We start from the raw sequence: 19,538 nt of genomic DNA on the forward strand, positions 1-19,538 counted from the left end.
CAGTATGCCTCACTGGGGAAAACATAGCATTTTGTAGCATTCCAAGGTTTACTAGCTTTAGTAAATCTGGAAATGAGTCAAAATCCATGGATGGATGCATGGGAGCGCCCATTCTCCACTAGTAAAATTCCTTTTTAAATGCAAGGTAACACAAGGCAGTGCTGCATTGAGTTGCTTTGTATTTCCTAAACTATGCGAATCCACAAAAAGTGGCTTTGTGTGGCTTAGGAAATACCAAAATTGTTACAAAAGTAACGCACCTGACGCAAAATCATAGTAAATCCACCCCTACATGTTTAGCCAGGGTTGTAAATCGCGTACCTTCAAACTCAACAAACATTTTGCCATTTAAAAAAAACAGTGATAGCATTAAAGGGCCAAAAGGTGTATTTTAATCTTAAGTGGCACCTTCTTAATGAAAATCATATTGATAACACTGTTTGCCGATAATTAATTGATGACATTTCAAGACACCATTTGCTGTGGTGGAATGATGCTCTGCAGAACAAGTGGTAAACACAGTAGATATGTTCGATTTTAATATTTCATTGCTATGGTTTATTTAGGGCCTTAACTGTTCAATGCATGCAATTATAACATTGAACATATGTGTTAATAACATATATAACATATATAACACCATTTTTTACTCTTTCAAAGTAGGGTGATGGAGTTGTGCAACCGACCAATGCTACCTAACTAAAATATTTTTCCACAGTCTGGAGAATTCTCCAAAAACAATGCTTCTAAGGTTATTTTACTCCTGTTTGTGACTATTCCAACAACACGATATATGATTTCAGTGTGTATAAAGCTTGCTGAAGTGCTTTTTGTATTGGTTTGAACTATACTTAATTTTGGCATCAGCGTGTTATTATTTCTCTTTTCTAAAGCATCATCTTACAGGCAATAGTAGTTGTACTTTGCCTCAAATTCTATTGTTTTACTCTACTGATCAAACCACTGTTATGTAATGAAATCTAACACATATAACAGAACATTCAGCAAATGAAAGAAATAGTGTAACCAGAGTTTCTGTTTACACATATTTTCACAGCACTATTTTTGTTCAAGAAAGGTTTAGCAATCCAGTACTTAACAGGTAATTTAAGGGTAATGTAATATATCTTATAGCATGCTACACCAGCCAATAAAGGCCCGCTGCAGCAATAAAGGCCTGAGCCGAAGGCGAGGGACTTTAACAAGGGAAAGGGCCTTTAATGGCCAGTATAGTCCAGCTACAGTGGGCTATAAGAGCATTCTTCTCCAGGAGGGCGACAGGTCCTAATTGAGAAAAAAAAGCAACAGAGAACGAGGAAGTTGAAATACCTTGTGGCCCCAAAGTCCTCTTTCATAGCTCTTGCAGTAAATGTTCAACTGAGAGCACAGCTGATAACTGTTGATGATTCACAGCAAGAGCTGTGAAACCAAGCTGTGAGAAATCAGCCCCTGGTACTCCCTAGGTTGCATAAACGGCTTGTTTTTTCATAGTCGAGCTAAGCCATGGAGACCCAGGAGCTGTCCAGCATTCTTTCCTCCCCAGTGACATTGAGCTACAGGAGGAGAGAAGGGTCTACTGCTGCATGGCCTCTGCCTATTCCTTTTCCACTGCCCAATCTATGTATTTTGTATATGTTGGGTAAAGGGAAAGGCACGTCTACACGGAGCGTGTAGACGTGGATTTTAAATCGTACAGAGAAATTCACCAATGCACCACTGATGGCTGACATTGAGCTGCATATTTAAGAAAATTACAGTTTCTTCACCATCGCTTTCCCACGAGATCGCTCGCAAGTTTTTAAATAAAATACCGAATGTGCCAGGCAGCTAATTAAGTTGTGCCCACGCATGCCGTGCTTCCACCAATTGTGGGATTCTTACCTGAACTTAAAGAAATCCAATGTTGTTTCCCTGAGTCAGCATAAGCAATTTACAATTAGGATTTTCTTGAAGGATATCCATCAACCTTTTGACCTGAAGATGGTCTGACGGTCTCATCGCCATCACAGACCGAAACGTCGACTGCGACATCTTTTTCTATGTACATTCGTTGTGTTGAAGGAATTTTTTTTTCATTGATGTATCTGATTATTTAATTCTACAAATTCACAAAAAAGATGTTTACATAGTTGGTTTGTAGGTTGATTTATGTTACCTCATGAACTATGTTTGGTTGATCCTGATCGTTTTGTTTTCCCTGATTTGTAAATTGACCACATATTAAATATATGTTTGTTTTGAAGCAGATTTTGCCCCGTGTAGTACATCCTGTGTTTTTAAGACAGTAATCTGTGGGATAGAATTATTCATTCACTGCTTGATTATTCAACTGTTCACCATTAATCAGGGTTGAACCTTGACAATTGCACTTGAGATATCATCTCTAAAATTCATAGACAAACACAATTCCTTGTAGGCAAACTTCACTTATTTAAAGCTTTATCGCCCAAGCCTCCAAGGGTATATTGGGTTTCCCACCTCTATGGAATCTATGCACCAACACAGGCACCCTTGCACAATGGTGTAAGAGTGCTTATGTTGCAGGGCTGATTGATTTTGTGCAGGAAGGGGCACATTGCTGCACAAAATCAGTCCCATCAGGTGATTTCTAAACGAGGAGAAATAAAAACATTTCTCATCGTTACGCCTCCCTAATGCCACCCCTGGGGCGGTGCTATATCCTGACACATTCCCAGGTTAATGGTGCCTCGTAAATCTTGGAATACTGTAGGTTCCATGGGTATTGTTTGGAAACATCTACAGCAACACCACTGTGTGAAAGGGGCACGTATTTACAAGGCCTTGAAAAGTCACGAAAAGTGGCTTTACACAGCCTTGTAAATATGATGCGGCACATTGTGCCACCGTAACATGAAAAAAGTGACGTTCCAGCAGTGCAAATTGCTGCCAATGTACGTTAATATGAAGGCATGTATTCAGTTGGCTATTATAAATGATAAGGCACAATTAAAATTAAGTTGATCAAGGTACCGTGGCTTTTATTTCATATCTCTTTAACAAGTTACTTAAATAATGTCAGCTCACTCTCCAGTGACAAAGTGTGTATGTAACAGAAGATCAGTCCGTTTGTATGAAAGGTTTCTAAATATATCTTATAAAAAATATGCCTCCTATGCACCTAAGTTTGTAAATTGCCTAGTTTGCTTGTATTCACAAGCTTCTACCCTAACCCTCCACTCCCTGGTTGTAATGTGACTCCAACAAAGAGCTGAAGGAGCATCCCTTAAAGGTTGGGAAGGGTAATTTATCACCACCATCTTGGAGGAGGTGCCAGGGATGGGGTTTCTTTGTGGGGAACAATGTTTTGCTTGTGGAGATAAAAAAAGAAAAAAACATAGATGTGCATTTGACTAATGCAAAGTTTTTCTCCACGTACACATCAATTTTGCAAATATAGCAAGGGATACATGCCATTCAAGGTAGTGTGCCAGAAATAATATGACCACTTTGAATGTTTGTGAATACTAAAAAGTAGCAAATCTGAACTTGGTCAAGGTAGTAAATCAAAGGGTGCAGGTTTACTACTTTATTTGTTTTAATTGCACACTTACTACTCTTACCTCCACATTTACGTACCTTGACAATATAGAAAAACTGAATTATAAAATAATATAGTAATAGTGACATTTTATTTCTAGTTGAAATTTCAACCACAATATCATGACCTCTCTATCTGTGAATGTTAACAGTTCACCCATGGTTTAATTTGTTTTATGTCATATAGTGTGCATTATACATTTATATGTTCCTTGAAATGAGGTTCCAAGGTGCACCAAGGCTTTGGATTGCTCTCCTGGGTCAGACTTAGAGTCTGATTTTGAGAGCAGAGTAAGGTAATTATTCTGTCATGATGATGGATGAAAAACACTCTATCGCCCTGACAGAGTAACCATACTCCAAATTTAGAGATGTTCGCTGGCCTGAGGACATCTAATAATGTCAGAAAAGCCACCATGGTGTTTTTTTTCAACGTGTTAAAACTTTACTGGGTGCTTCTATCAAAGTGATGTTACCATCCATCACACTTTTAAAGTGCCTCTGTATTTTTGAGAAAAAATCCCAAAGTGGTATGTTCATTTGCAAATACAAAAACGAATGACCTAAACACCATGTGAGTTGTCTCCTATAGGGTGGGGGTCATTTTTCAGTTTTTACTGCATACTTACAATCAGCTTGTATCTTATCGGCAATTTGCTTATGATGGTAATGGTCAACAGCTCCTCCGACAATAGTTTTACAAAAACAAAACCAATAATGAAACAAAGTAGCATTGGCAAAGCCAAAAGACTGACATCCATTCCCAGACATTTGGCTTTCTCAATATTTGTTTATATGTATATTTTTAGAACTCACAAAGAATATATTCTTATATTCATTTGATAATTTGATAATTTATATTCTGCATTTGTATTTTAGGGTGCTCCAGGACCCCCCGGACCTCCAGGTCCATCTGGTCAAGTTGGTCAACCAGTAAGTCAATGTTTTGAAAACGAATTTTATTATACCATTACTTTCATGCATTTACTACTCTTGTTTTTTTTTTAATCTAATTCATTAGAGTAACAACTTCACTTATTCACCGATCATATAATTCTATTTTGTATTAGGTTACACAGAGCACCCCAATAGTATTTACAGTTTTGTAGCAGGGAGTGTATTCATGTGAGACACCAGTAAAGTGCTTAATGAGGTTGAACAGTCAGGATCTTATATTTTGTCAATTTATGACAGCAAAAATATACACACTAGTTTCCAAGTAGACTTTCTAACAAAAAACACTCTTGTAACAAGCTGATTGCAAGACCTATATTGCCAATGTTAAGAATTCTATGGTTTAAACTTAATTATGTTGCATGGTTCTGTGGAGACTTTCCATACTTTCTACTTTAGAATCATTTCGAACAAAAATTCAGAAACAAAGTAAGCACTGTGCCCATTGCAGTCATTTGTAACAAAAATGAATTGCATTATAGAGTTTCACATTCAAATTCTACATTGCCATTAGTGCAAATTAAATAGTACTTATTTTAATAAATGCAGGTATATTTTTTATAACCCGCTGGCCCAATTATTAAAGCTTTATCCCATGAGCAAATGTGAATTACTCTACAGAATTAACCACATTCCAACAGCTCTTTATACACACGTGTTAATTAAGCAACACCTAAATGAACCTGTTCCATTATATTCCTCTAATTAGTTTACCGCAATGAAAGAAGCTCAATCGGATATTCTGGGCACATAAATTGATAGTGTGTCATGTTCAAAGTAGAAACTCATCTTTACATACCATCTCCAAATATGTCACTGTTGCAGCATGACTTATATTCAACATGTCCGAACCAGAATTTCATGAGCATCCTTTGCACAGCCGTATTCAGGAGAATGCCACGATAATCCAGCTAAGTGCCTCAAACTCAGTCCCAAATATCCATTACTACGCACCTTTTTGTATTCAAATATAAGATTATTAAGTTCAATTACAATCAAAACCCCACTCTGAAGTGCTTTTTAAATTATAATATAATGGCACCAGTCTTGTGCAACTTCCAAAATTCCGTTTTTTTTACAGATCCTAAACAAATCCCACAAAAAACAACATCAACCTTTTTGTTAGCACGTAGGGATGAAGACATGCCTTCATAGTACTAGGGGTCACATAGTAAAAAAGCAAAAACGTTTAAAGGACAGGCGTGTACTGATTTAGCTTAATGTTGTTAATTTGTTGAAGACCAACGGCTCAACTTCAAAGCCACGCTTTGCTAAATGTTCAGTGCGGGGAGCCAAGCTGGGCTTCTATAAACAGAAACAAAAGTGTTATATTCATAATATATAGGAGAGAAATCTCTATTAGTCATTAATATTCTTCACAGTTGGAATCACCAATAGACCATAAAACGCCTCCTCCCACATAGTGCAACCCAAGGGAAATGTTTGTCAGACAGGAATCTAAATACAGGTAGTTAGCCATTTAATAATAAATATTTATAGTTTCTCAGCGATGATGCTTGATGGTTGGCATCTTTCAGCAGTCATTTAGTATGTCCATTAATCTTAATAACGCGAAAGGTGCCATATCAAGAAGAATGGTGTGATACATATGAGAGGTTAAAGAATATTTGTAGGCCCCAGTATCAGGAGAAATAGACTTCTACTAATTTGTAAGTCACTTTGGGTATTTTGTACGTTGCAGATTGCCACTAGAAAACGTTTTATTTCTGCAGGAATCTAATGTATTTTTCTCTTTCAAATTAGGGCCCTCATGGTTACCAAGGTCCCCCTGGCGAGCCTGGACAAGCCGGACCTGCGGTAAGTTTGAACCTACCAATAACTAACATGTACTGCTTGTCAGTAGAATAAGCACACTTTTTAACAGGAGTTTCTTTTATTTTTATAAAACAATATGAATAACTGTTTTATGACTATACCAAGTAATAGCTTGGGGATCATAAGGGTTGCTTACCCAGATTCAAAGCATTGCTATACTCGTTTAGTTTAACGGTAGTAAAATGTACAGGTTAATATGTACAAATGAAAAGCTCTAGTCAAGCAGCCAAGCTGTCAGTTTTTAGAGGGTGAGTAATATCATTTAAATAGTAAAGGATTAAGCAACCCCATTACCTGCTCTAGAGCTCTACAGGGAAGTTCCACCCATCAAGGATGTGGATTGTTTGCGTAGACAGATGGCCTATAAACAAGGTCAATGATGTTATGGGGTTTCTACTAACAGGTTGCAACCATACTTTGAATGGCTGATTCTTTATTTTGCAATATATTTCAGACTGATGCCTGCTTGAACTTTAGTGGCAGACTGAAGCTACATAAGATACTGTAAACAAGGCATTATGACGCATGCAAACAGCAAATACCCAATTATTTGGAACAGAGAACTTGCCTTCAGTTATTATAATAGACCTAAAAGAGTGTTGCGTTTCAGTAGAAGGCCAACATTTGTTCCATTTTCAGTAGTGCTCTTTAGACCATTTTATCCTATCATAATCCTAACTTCTCTGGCGCATCTGAGCAGGCTTTAGAGCTGGGAGCTCTAAAGCCTGCCAACTGAGAAATCTAAACAAATGTGTTTCTTGTCAGCTTGATGCCAGTGAAAACACCTCTAGGATTGTGTGCAGACAGCCTTCCCCATGGTTTTACAAAAGGATAAAAAAAAAAAAGTGCCAACAGTATAATAATAATATCCACATTTGTAAAGCGCACAATCACCCGTTAGGGTCTCTAGGCGCTGGGGGCCGTCGGGAAGATTAAGCAAGCTATTGCCCAGAGTCACATGGTGCTGGACTAATCTGCCGCCGGTGCCGGGGATCGAACCGTGATCCCCAAATTCCGGAGTCAGTCGCCCTGGCCGCGGCGCCACACCTCTATATATATAACATGTTACAGATTTTCTATGGCACACTTGTGCCCCCAGCTTCCACACTTTTTACCTCACACCATAAACGATGTCTACCTAAATGCACACCTACCACCACAGTGTGAGTAGTCGATGTGACAGACGATTTACAAAGGAGAGAGTTGCTGCATACTCCCCATTACAAAGAGATATGTACCTAGTTTGTACATCATATGATATTGGAGCCATTATAGTTGTTAAATACAATTTTGTGTTCTACACCTCATGGCAATTAGAGGGTGGATTAATTATGTTATAAGAGAGAGAATGAGTGGCCATTGTATGTTTGTTTGGACATTGGGAGATAGTCATGGACTGAGAGACAGCATGAGTTGGTAAATAACTGGCTACATGATTGGAGTTGATATCTGCTTTCGCAACCTATCAATTACAGTGTTAATGGCACTTTCCCACCTTACCTTTGTAGACCTCTGCCACATACCTACCAACACAGTCTTTGAAGTCTATCACTTAATGTGAACTCTAAATTGTGTATTTCCTCATAAAAAGAATTGATGAAAGCCCATATTCATCGCTAGCCCCAACGGCCTTGTAACATCTTATCGCTCATATTATACCAAACTGATTTAGAAATGTTTGATAAAAAGGTATAGTTTAATTCTAGTTGGAATCTGTCTAAAGGGTCCTTGTGCCCTTGCCTAGCTGTGTGTACTCCTATCACCAGCATAACCTATTGATATATAATCAGTAAATATTACACATACATACACGAGTAAATGGGTGGATGGTGAAGCTTAGAAATTACAAGATATGTATTTTTGTGTGATAACTGCAACGTTCTTAAAACCTATTTAGGTGACAAACAAAAAGTGTAACTCTATTTTTATTATTTCAGGGTCCTCCTGGTCCAGCTGGACATGCAGGCCCCCCTGGTCAAGCTGGAAAAGACGTAAGTGCTTGATGGGGATAATTTTGATTTGGATGGGTTCAAATTCTTTGTGAAAAATAGATAAAATGACAGAAAACAACTTTCATTCCGTGGGTACAAAGAGTGTTGGTTAATAAACATAATGTTCGAGGCATATGGGCTGCAGACCACACATTGTAGCATTAGATCACTATCTGGTGGTGGGCCCGCATGATTACACTTTGTTAGTGTCTTGGAAGAGTCTTTGTCTGTTGGATGACTCCTCCCTTAGGTCGTAGTGTGCATGAGCATCGACTCCATCCTTAGATTGTTTTTTTCCGCCATGGGGCTTGGATGTGTTCATCTTTTGGTCCCATTACCGATCTCTTTTCAAATACATAAATCAATCTACAACATCGACGCCGAGATTCCAGTTACCCGCGTTGGAGAAAGGCTATACTTCTCGAATCCAGCGTTTGTCAGGGCAGTCGGGCCCAACTGCGCCATTGGGCCTTTGGCTCATGGAAAGAACACCCTTCAAGAAGTGCCCTCACTGTGGCCACAAATTTCCCCACACTGACCTTCATGAGGTTTGCAACCTGTGCTTGTCTCGAGAGCACGAGAGTCGAGACTGTGAGGCCTGCGCTTCATTCCGGTCCAAGAAAACAATCAGGGACCATCAAGCTCGAAGAGCCATGGAGCAGTCATCGTTGTCGACACCAGACCTCATCATCGACGAGGCGCCGATCGAGGTAGACGCCGAAGAACAGCAAGAAGACGTCGCTTCTGAAGCAGAGGATTCAGCTTCCGGAGACGAGGATCGAGCCGAAGATGACGATCTTCTTGCAGCTGGTCAACAGGTCGTGAGTAAGAGCGTCGACCCTGTTCACCCCACCATACCGGGACAGGCTTCGGTTCCACCTCTACCTTCGGATCCAGGTGCACACGACCAAAACCTTCCGAAGCCCCGCCTTCAGGCTCGGCAGCAAAGAGTACTAAAAAGCCTCCAGTCGACTCAGGCTCGAGTCAGTCTGTCGGTCCCGAAAAGCAGAAGGTTCTTAAGCCAAAGTCAACACCGGCACCGAAACTTCCATCGGTACCGAAAACAGGCGGGCCGAAACCTAGTTCGATGCCCAAAGTGGTTCCCAAAGTTACCGAACTGAAAACGACCCTGGTTCTGAAAAAAGTGGACCCGAAGACAGTTCCGATACCGAAACATACTTCGGCTCCAAGGGCAGGTGAATCTAAACATCCGGGAGCACATGCTTCGGAGCCAAAAAACACAGATCCATAGAAAAGACAAGGAAAATCTACAGAACCGAAACCAAAAAACGTTCCAAAGACAATAGAAACTGCAAAGCCTAAACTTTTTGGCCCCAAATAAGATAAATCGGCACCGAAAAAGGATTTGCCAATAGAAGAGCTTTTCCAACCTGATGCAAGGCAAAAGTCTTTTAAAATCCATCCAAAGACTGGATATGTATACACAGTGCCTCAAAGAGGAAAATGGACTATCCTAAACAGCCGCCAGTTCCTCTGAAAAAGCATGTTCAAACTTCCCCTATAAGAATTCCTTCACCAGAAGTAGAAATGCCAGTAGAGATCTCTCCTGTACATTCACCAGCTAGTACACATAGCCTTATACCACAAGATGAAGATTATGGGGATACCTACTCACAAGAGGTAGAGAGTGAGCATCAAATGGATGATATTAATGACCCAGATGATATGGCTGGGCCATCAAGTGATCCATGGGAAGATTATAATGCACCAGATGCACCAGATCTACCACAAGACGAGGCATACCCGTCTAGGCCATCTCCCCCAGATGACACCATTGGGTTCACGCAGCTCATTCATAGAGCAGCCACTTTTCATGGAGTAGATTTACATACAGATCCAGTAGAAGAAGACTTTCTAATGGACACACTGTTAACGTCGCATAAAACTACAACCACACTGCCAATACTTAATGGAGTGGTTAGACACGAACCAGAAATATTTAAAGACCCAGTCAGAGCCAGGGTAATTAACCCCAGACTAGAAAAGAAGTACAAAGCGGCTCCAACTGATCCAGCATATATTAAAGGACAGTTGCCACTAGACTCTCTGGTAGTTTCAAATGCGAGAAAGAGAGCTAAATCGCAGACAACAGGGGATGCTCCACCCCCGACAAAGAGTCTAAGCTTTTAGATGCGTCAGGAAAACATACCATCTCACAAGCAGCCAACATATGGAGGATTGCTAACACTCAAGTCCGGTTAGCGAGATATGACAGAGCTCATTAAAATGAGTTAGAGTCACTCATGCAACACTTGTCAGAACAATATAAGACTAGGGCTTCTGATCTAATACAAGAAGGCAAGGTTATAACAAATACTTCCATAAGATGCGCACTAGACACTGCAGACACAGCATCTAGAGCAGTAAATACAGGGGTACTGTTGCCCAGACATGCATGGTTACGCATCTCTGGGTTCAAACCAGAAGTACAAGCTAGTATCTTAAACCAACCATTCGACCAACAACATCTTTTCGGTCCAGCAGTGGACAGTGCACTAGAAAATCTGAAGAAAGATACAGATCTGGCAAAATCAATGGGAGCTTTACAAACGCAAGCCCATAGACCTTCCTTTCGTCGCTCCTCATATAGGGGTGCCTATAAAGGTTTCCAAACTGATAACACCTCCTCTTCTTACAAAGCGCCCAACCAAACCTCACCCAGTAAGGGATATTATAGAGGAGGGTATAGAGGAAACAACAATAAAGGCAGAGGCAGAGGCAACAACAATCGCAAGGGCATGTAGGGCTGTAGAACCACACACGCCCAGCCGCCTCCCCGGCTACCTGTATCTGTTCCAGTATTATCTTATTTAGAGACACAACACATGGTCATCTTTATCTGGACTCTTCCAAGACAACAACAAAGTGTAATCATCCGGGCCCACCACCAGATGGGGATCTAATGCTATAGTGTGTGGTTCTGCAGCCGTACATGCCAAGAACAGATGCATACTGGTAAGTAGCATTTTCCTTTAAGTAGAAAGGATTGCTCTTGTTTCTGTTCTGGCTTCTGCTGTTATTGATTTATGTTGAAACTTGTTCGGGTACTCATGGATTCTAGTAGTAAGTATTCCTCTTGCCTTTTCATTTATCTATCATCTATTGTACTTGCACTCAACTTGTTTCCATAGTGCAGTTCAATTTTATTGTGTTTGCCCAACTCATGCACATGTTGGTTGTTTGACCATAAGCTTAATTCATCCTTATAAATATCAATCAATCAATCAATCAATCAATCAATCAAGGACATTTATAGAGCGCACTAGTCACCCGGAGGGTCTCAAGGCGCTTGGGGGGGGGGGGGGTGCTGCTACTGCTCGAACAGCCATGTCTTGAGCTTCTTCCTGAAGGAGAGGTGGTCTTGGGTCAGGCGCAGGTCGGGAGGGAGGGAGTTCCAGGTCTTGGCGGCCAGGTAGGAGAAGGACCTTCCTCCTGTTGTCGTTCTTCGGATGCGGGGGACGGCGGCGAGGGCGTGACTGGCTGATCGGAGGTGGCGCTTGGGACCGTAGAAGTTGATGCGGTTGTTGAGGTAGCTCGGGCCTTGATCGTGCAGGGCTTTGTGTGCGTGGGTGAGGAGACGGAAGGTGATTCTCTTGTTGACGGGGAGCCAGTGCAGGTCTCTCAGATGTCCGGAGATGTGGCTGCGTCGGGGGATGTCGAGGATGAGTCTGGCTGAGGCATTCTGGATCCGCTGGAGTCTCTTCTGGAGCTTGGCGGTGGTTCCGGCGTAGAGGGCGTTGCCGTAGTCCAGTCGGCTGGTGATGAGGGCCTGGGTGACCGTCTTCCTGGTTTCGGTGGGGATCCACCGGAAGATCTTTCGTAGCATGCGCAGGATGTTGAAGCACGACGAGGAGATGGCGTTGACTTGTCTGGTCATGGAGAGGGAGGAGTCCAGGATGAAGCCCAGGTTGCGTGCGTGGTCTGTCGGTGTGGGTGCGGTGCCCAGGGCGGGGGGCCACCAGGAGTCGTCCCAGGCAGAGGGCAAGGAACCCAGGATGAGGACTTCCGTCTTGTCTGAGTTCAGTTTCAGGCGGCTGGTCCTCATCCACTCGGCTACATCTTTCATCCCTTCGTGAAGGTTGGCTCTGGCAGCGGCGGGGTCGTTGGTCAGGGAGAGGATCAGCTGGGTGTCATCGGCGTAGGAGATGATGTTCAGGTTGTGTTGGCGTGCGATGGTCGCGAGGGGGCTCATGTAGACGTTGAAGAGGGTGGGGCTCAGGGAGGATCCTTGAGGGACGCCGCAGATGACTCCGGTGGCCTCTGACTTGTACGGTGGTAGACGGACTCTCTGTGTTCTTCCGTCGAGGAAGGAGACGATCCATTCCAGTGCCTTCTCCTGAATTCCGACGTTGCTGAGGCGCTGCACTAGGGTGCGGTGGCAGACAGTGTCGAAAGCCGCGGAGAGGTCTAGGAGGATGAGGGCCGCTGTTTCTCCGTTGTCCATCAGGGCTCGGATGTCATCGGTGGCAGCGATGAGGGCGGTCTCGGTGCTGTGGTTGGCTCGGAAGCCAGACTGTGAGGGGTCGAGGGATCCATTCGTCTCGAGGAAGGCGGCCAGCTGTTTGTTGACGGTCTTCTCGATGACTTTGGCTGGAAACGGGAGGAGCGAGATAGGGCGGTAATTCTTGAGTTCGGTGGGGTCCGCAGTAGGTTTCTTTAGTAGAGCGCTGAGCTCGGCGTGCTTCCAGCCCTCCGGGAAGGTGGCGGTGTCGAAGGAGGTGTTGATGATGTCCCTCAGGTGGGTTGCGATGACAGCGTCGGCCTTGTTGAAGACGTGGTGAGGGCAGGGGTCGGTCGGAGATCCGGAGTGGATGGAGTTCATCATGCGGACGGTGTCATCGGTGCTGATCGGAGTCCAGGCGCGGAGGGTGGTGGTGGGCGGCGTTGCTGCGGTCGTTGTGTGCGATGGTTGAATGCTGAAGCTGTTGTGAATGTCCGTGATCTTGTTGTGGAAGTAGGAGGCGAGGGAGTTGCAGAGGTCTTGCGATGGGGTGATGTCGTTGTTTCCGGCGCTGGGGTTGGAGAGCTCTTTCACGATGTTGAAGAGTTCCTTGCAGTTGTGTGCGTTGTTGTCCAGCCGGTCCTTGAATGTAGTTCTCTTGGTGGCGCGGATCAGTTGGTGGTGCTTCCGGGTGGCAAGCTTGAGGGTGGTCATGTTGTCCGGTGTTGGTTCCCTTCTCCAGACTTTCTCGAGGGCTCGGCAGTCTTCTTGGAGCTCTTGAGTTCGTCGGTGAACCATGGGGCTTTCTTGCTGCCGGGTCTGCTGGGCGGGGTCCTCAAAGGGGCGAGTTCGTCCGCGCAGTTGCTGATCCACTTCGTGAGGTTGTCGGCGGCCTGGCTGGGGTTCGCTGAGCTGGCGGGAGGGTGCTGACTCAGGGAAGCGGCGAGCTGGTCGGCTGTGATCTTGTTCCAGCTTCTTCGGGCAACCTGTTGCTGGTGGTGGTGGATCGTCGTTCTTCTGAAGGTGAAGTGGACGCAGCTGTGGTCCGTCCAGTGGAGTCCTGTGGCGTGGCTGAAGGCGATGTCTTTGCTGGATGAGAAGACGGCGTCGAGTGTGTGTCCGGCGAGGTGGGTGGGGGACAAGCATTACTTAATTTGTGCTGCAGATTATTAACAGACTTTAGAAAATTCAATTGTTGGAAGCTCAGTTGATCACAATGGAGTGCTCAGGGCTTCTAATGGCTGATAAAAGCCTGGAGTAAGTATACATGTTTAAGAATCTCCAACATTCGAATGTTTGTGATTCACTGCTGTTGCTGTGAACAAAGGCCTAATGGAGCTGAAGTGATTTGAATCCCTTTGGGCTCACTGATGCTTTTGATTTATTTGTTAGAACATTCTGCCCTCTAGTGGCGGAATGTTCTGATAGCCCGCCTTGTCTGGGCTATACCGGCCATTAACGGCCAACTCCCTTGTTAAAGACCCTCGCCTTCGGCTCGGGCCTTTAATGCTAGAGAGGGTGTTTTAAGGCCGGTATAGCCCACTACAGCTGGCTAAAATGCTATATTGTATCCAAACCGCGTGGATTCCATAAAGTAAATGAAAAGGAATTAGTGGAAAGAATGGGCAGCTCTAGACCCTTTTTTCTAACATATACACGCTAAACCACTTCAAGAGGGTCAGAAGTAAAGAACAGTCTGTTCATCATAAATCTATTTTGTTGATCAGTGAAATACATAGGCCTATGCTTAGAAATCTCAATGAATATGTTTAAATAGGCCTTGGTGGTGGACTTGTGCAAAAACAATGACTTCCTTTTGTTTGTTATTAGTAATAGTTTTTGATTTACCAGTTCAGCTTGTCGGTGGGAGACTGGGGAAGAGGAAGCAATAGAAAGGGGGTGTGAATAGAGGAGGCAGAAAATGATGAAGATGAGAGAAGTACTCCAAAGAGACTTATAGTGATCATGGGACCAATGACAGGTTTGGCAGGAAGACCCACAATCATGGGCTAGGTGGTGAGTCAACATTAGTGAAGGGATAGGGAGCTGTGTATTTATGGAGGGTGAGTAAAGTAAGAATCTACTATGAAGAGGGTGCAGGATGATCAGTGGGGAGGGAAGCAAGTAGTAAATGAGAGTGAAGCAAAAAGAGAACATATATCTTTACCCCATCTGAGGAGAGTTTCAGAATCTGCACCTTTACCGGTCAAGTCCAAGAGAGCAGGGGTGGTTTCCCAAGCAAATGAGGGGCCCCAATAAAAGGACCTTCAGGATGCAAAGAAATGTGATATATATGTAGATTCTAACTAGATTGGAAGCAATTCACCATTTCCTTTCTCTCACATAAAGAAATAAACTTTTCCCTTCATACATCAGGGCAATCGATCCTTGTATCACAATGTAACAATTTTCCTATACAGCATCTACAAATGATATTCAAACTTTCTCTTTCTCTATAAAAGTTGGGATACAAATCTTTTAGAATTGAAAAAATTCCACACATGTGATCTTTAAAGTCTCAATACTATATTAGAAGCATTTTCATATTTGTTGAAATTAAAGTTATACATCTATCCTTTTGCCTCATTTTAAGGTGAAACACTTTCTTCTATATTTCTCTGGTATTACAATAACATGTAACTCAGTGTTCCTATGGAAATATGCATTTGCCCCTACCTAAGTCTAAAAAAAAGTTATACATGCCTTCTTCTTTAAAAAGGGTGAAAATGGAAGATCTGGAAGACCTGGTGAGCGTGGATTACCTGGTGCAGCGGTAAGGCTTATGGCCAATATTGCTTTAACTATAGACCATTTATCCATTCACTATTATTATTTTTTCATTATATGGATTAGTTGTAGCAGAATAATTTCTTGGAAGTCAATCGTCAGTAGAAAATAGTTATTCATCTCATGCATTTGCATGCCTTCATTTACCGGAGCTAATTATCTCACATATCATTAAAGATTTTAGGACTAGCTTTATTTATTGTGGACTGACTGCCCAGATTCAACCACTCCTTCGACGCTTCCTCTATATATTGCATGTTGTCTTTCTAATATCTTATTGTAGCTCTGTTGGCCTTTGTTGAGGTAGAACTGCTCATTGCTGCCCAAAACTGGAGGAGAGACATTCTCCATGCATGCCTTGGTGAGAAAACGTTTTAAAAGTGCCCTATTGAGCATCCAACTGAAGAGAGACATATTCAGATCCTATAGAACAAAACTTATAAACATGCTGGAACATTTTTTAAACCATACTTGCATTTATTTTATTTGCTTGACTTTTAGGGGGCAAGAGGTGCTCCTGGCATGGCCGGTTTCCCTGGAATGAAAGGTCACCGAGTAAGTATCCATGTTTAAGAATCTTTTAAGCACTACCAATTTTGACTGTCGCCTATTTAAAACCTGCAAAATACATATGGCACTGTAAGGTGAAGGGAAGAAGGCCATTAACTTAGGTAATCTCAATATATGAAGGAAAAACATTATCACTCTGTTGTCCTAAGAAAAAATTAGAGACCCTAGGGCCATGATGCTACTGATCAGACAAACAGAAGCATTTGCTCAATACGACATATTTATGCATACGTTTTCATTCCTTGTGGGACATTGGTCTCATAATCTAATATATACATTTGTAACTTTATATGCTCACCTCTGTGGAGACAAAATATTCTACTAGCATTAAAATGTATTATTTGCAACACTCTATACTGAATGTAACAAACCTCTGAGCTTCATAGCGTTCTCCTCATTGATCTAAAGCAAGCACTCAAACTCATAGACCATTCACTTGCTTCCATAAACGAACCTTTGAGTGTTTGTTAGCATCCTAGGTGTATTCTTCTCTTTAACCTGGGGTCAAGAGATGGTGTATACTCCTATTATTAAGAAATCTGATGCTGCCTAGTATTTCAGAGCTGTGCTTATCTATTGCATTGTCATTTCCACGTTGTCGACACAAGAACGCGAAACATTTTGCCCGGCATTTGTTCACCCAACCTTTTATGTACTGGAGGTATAACGTGCACATTTTGCACCGAGATAGTTGGGAATTTCTGTTTTTCACTTTCTGGGCAATAAGGATACTTTGAAATTATACTGTACTGTATGAGCAAGTATTGCCACCTTCTGAAAATGTGACCAATACACATCGAATTCCTGTGAGTCTGTGATTTTGAAGCCAGCTGCATATTGCAGATTCTACATCGAGTCTAGTCGCTATTTGAGTCAAGTAATCTATTTTAGAATTATTCAAAGTGGAAACTTGTTAAAAGTGTTTAATAAGTCCGATATGCATACTTTATGTTTCAGACTGCTACGTATGATTTTTACAAATACATGTGTATATATCACACACCAACGTTTAATTCCCACTGCTTGTTCCCATAGGGCTTCGATGGACGAGATGGTGCCAAAGGTGACGCTGGTGCTCCTGGCGTTAAGGTTAGACCTTCTTGTAGCTCTATTGAGAATCCGTCATAGAGTATACCGGTATTGGTAGAACAATTGTTAACTATTATCAGTCATTGTTATTGATTTCCGCAATACAAAATATCGCTACTTCTCAAAAGGTAGTCTGAAGTAATGATGTTGTTAAACAAAATGCACATTTGTGAACTGCAGCGTAACCATGCCATATTCTTAAACTATTTTAAATACAAAATATATTTATGTACTATGCATCATCTAGCATTTTCTTTAACTTTTCTCCTGCACTAAACATTTTACTTGCGTTGAAGGTAGCATTGCTGTATTTTTAGGCTATAGTACAATTTTCTTTATTAATTTTTGTCTAACATGGTGTCCTTCCTTCCCAGGGAGAAGCTGGCAATCCAGGAGACAATGGCTTACCTGGCTCAGTGGTAATTACTGCATGTTTCCTGTCAGAAATGCAAAGGGTGGAAAACGTAGTGATGTCACTTGCTGTACAAATGGATGCTAGGAAAAGCTGTGATGCCAGTTCCATTATGATTTTGACGGGAATCCACAGATGTTAACTGTGTACCCATGGGTCTTGAGAATTACAGTGATGTCACTTTCTTTCGAGATTGTTACTAGTAAATTCATAAATGTCTTCTTGCTGAGTTGGACGCTGGTAAAATGAAGTCTGCTTGCCTAGTTCCTACTTTTAAATACAAAGATGTAATTTTGTGTGCCTGTCAATGTGCATGAATTGATACAGTGTACTATATCAATCTTTAACAATTGAATTTTGCTCTGCTTTATAGGGTCCAAGAGGTCCAGCTGGTGAAAGAGGACGTGCCGGTGGTCCTGGCCCTGCAGTAAGTCAATAAACTGCACGTTTCCAATAAACTGCACGTTTCCACGACAAATCACCTACGTACAATAAAATACTTTAATACATAAGTCACTTTAGCCTCATGTTTTGTTAATTGCTGAATAGCATTGGGCTCAATTAAAGATGTAGATGATTTGAAAATTACTACTTATTAACCCAAGTGCAAATGCTAAATGTCATGGTATATTGTATGAAGTTAATTTTTTGAACTGGTATGTGGATACACAACCATATAGCTGCTCCCTGGAGTAAAATATAGAATGTTCTGACTCCTGTACTTAACACAAATCTACAGACCCAAACATACAAACATACATTTATATATTTAAATTGACTAAACCATGATTTACTTGATGAACATATTGATATATAGGCATTGCATGGGCACTACTGAAGCACTTATTCCTTAAGGGTTCTCAAAAACACTTATTTCAAAACTCTGCATGATTCTGTGATATAATCTTTACACCCCTGGTGTGCTATCTTTTTCACGTACCTTTGCCGGTGCTGCTATCACCGTGGATATTTAGTGGCCTCTCCTAGAATTTGGAATTTCCACCTTATATACACCTGACAATTTACTACCTTATGACTCATTTTTAAAAACCCAGACATAACTCTAGTGGATAGTTGTCAGTTAATTAGAAACATCCCCTAAATCTTTGTACCTATAATTTGATTTCTAGTGCTTTTGTTTTTGTGCATCAGAAGCGTTTGCTATCTGTTTTTGTGAAGTATACTGGAGCTCTGTATTGGTGAAGCTCCCCATGTGTCACTTCATAAATATTAGCTAGTGAACATAATTTACACTGAGTTTAATAACGCCCCTGTGTCTAGAAAAAAAATATTTATATATTTAAAATGTTTAACATAGAACATATATTTTGAATGTCTTGCCCAATTGCAACAGTGCTACACTGTATTTGTTTCATATCATTTAAAACCACAGTGATTGCATTTTAAAAAACAATTAATAATTAATCAATTATATTTGGAACACAGTATGAAAATGCTACAAGAGTATCGAGTGCTAACATAGCCAGAGATTATTCCTACATTGTTTTCCAACAATAAATGCTCCAGTCCCTTTAGCAATATGAATAAAATCAGAAACCTTAGAGTAACAGGATGATGGTCTGACTCTTTATTTGTTTTTGCACACATCATTCTTAAAGGAATAATCTCTACTTCTAGGAACCCCTCTGTGGTCTCCAGTTCTAGAACTGATGTACCTGGTAGAGGTGGGTTAGCTTGCACAAATAGCCACATGTCATTAGGTATAGTGAGGCATTGGACTCCATCCATGGGAGCAGTAAATACGCATGTTCTTTATTTGTCATTCTTTACTTGCTCAACACGTCAGATCCTTAGTAACAACAATGCAATGCAATATTGTGCATGCTGCAGTTATTGAATTCAAGCAGACTAAATCTGA

General features: G+C 41.7%; 1 protein-coding gene across 1 annotated transcript in view; it reads left to right on the forward strand.

Moving 5' to 3' along the window:
• The window catches only part of COL3A1 (collagen type III alpha 1 chain), a 127,314-nt gene that overhangs the window by 41,579 nt on the left and 66,197 nt on the right, over positions 1-19,538 (forward strand). The window contains exons 6-13 of the mRNA XM_078680358.1: positions 4,438-4,491; positions 6,277-6,330; positions 8,286-8,339; positions 15,521-15,574; positions 16,090-16,143; positions 17,194-17,247; positions 17,622-17,666; positions 18,033-18,086. Coding sequence (XP_078536484.1) covers positions 4,438-4,491; positions 6,277-6,330; positions 8,286-8,339; positions 15,521-15,574; positions 16,090-16,143; positions 17,194-17,247; positions 17,622-17,666; positions 18,033-18,086 — 423 coding nt within the window. The remainder of the gene's footprint in view (positions 1-4,437; positions 4,492-6,276; positions 6,331-8,285; positions 8,340-15,520; positions 15,575-16,089; positions 16,144-17,193; positions 17,248-17,621; positions 17,667-18,032; positions 18,087-19,538) is intronic.

This window comes from Lissotriton helveticus, chromosome 3_1 (genome assembly GCF_964261635.1).
Source record: "Lissotriton helveticus chromosome 3_1, aLisHel1.1, whole genome shotgun sequence".
Taxonomy (NCBI): Eukaryota; Metazoa; Chordata; class Amphibia; order Caudata; family Salamandridae; genus Lissotriton; species Lissotriton helveticus.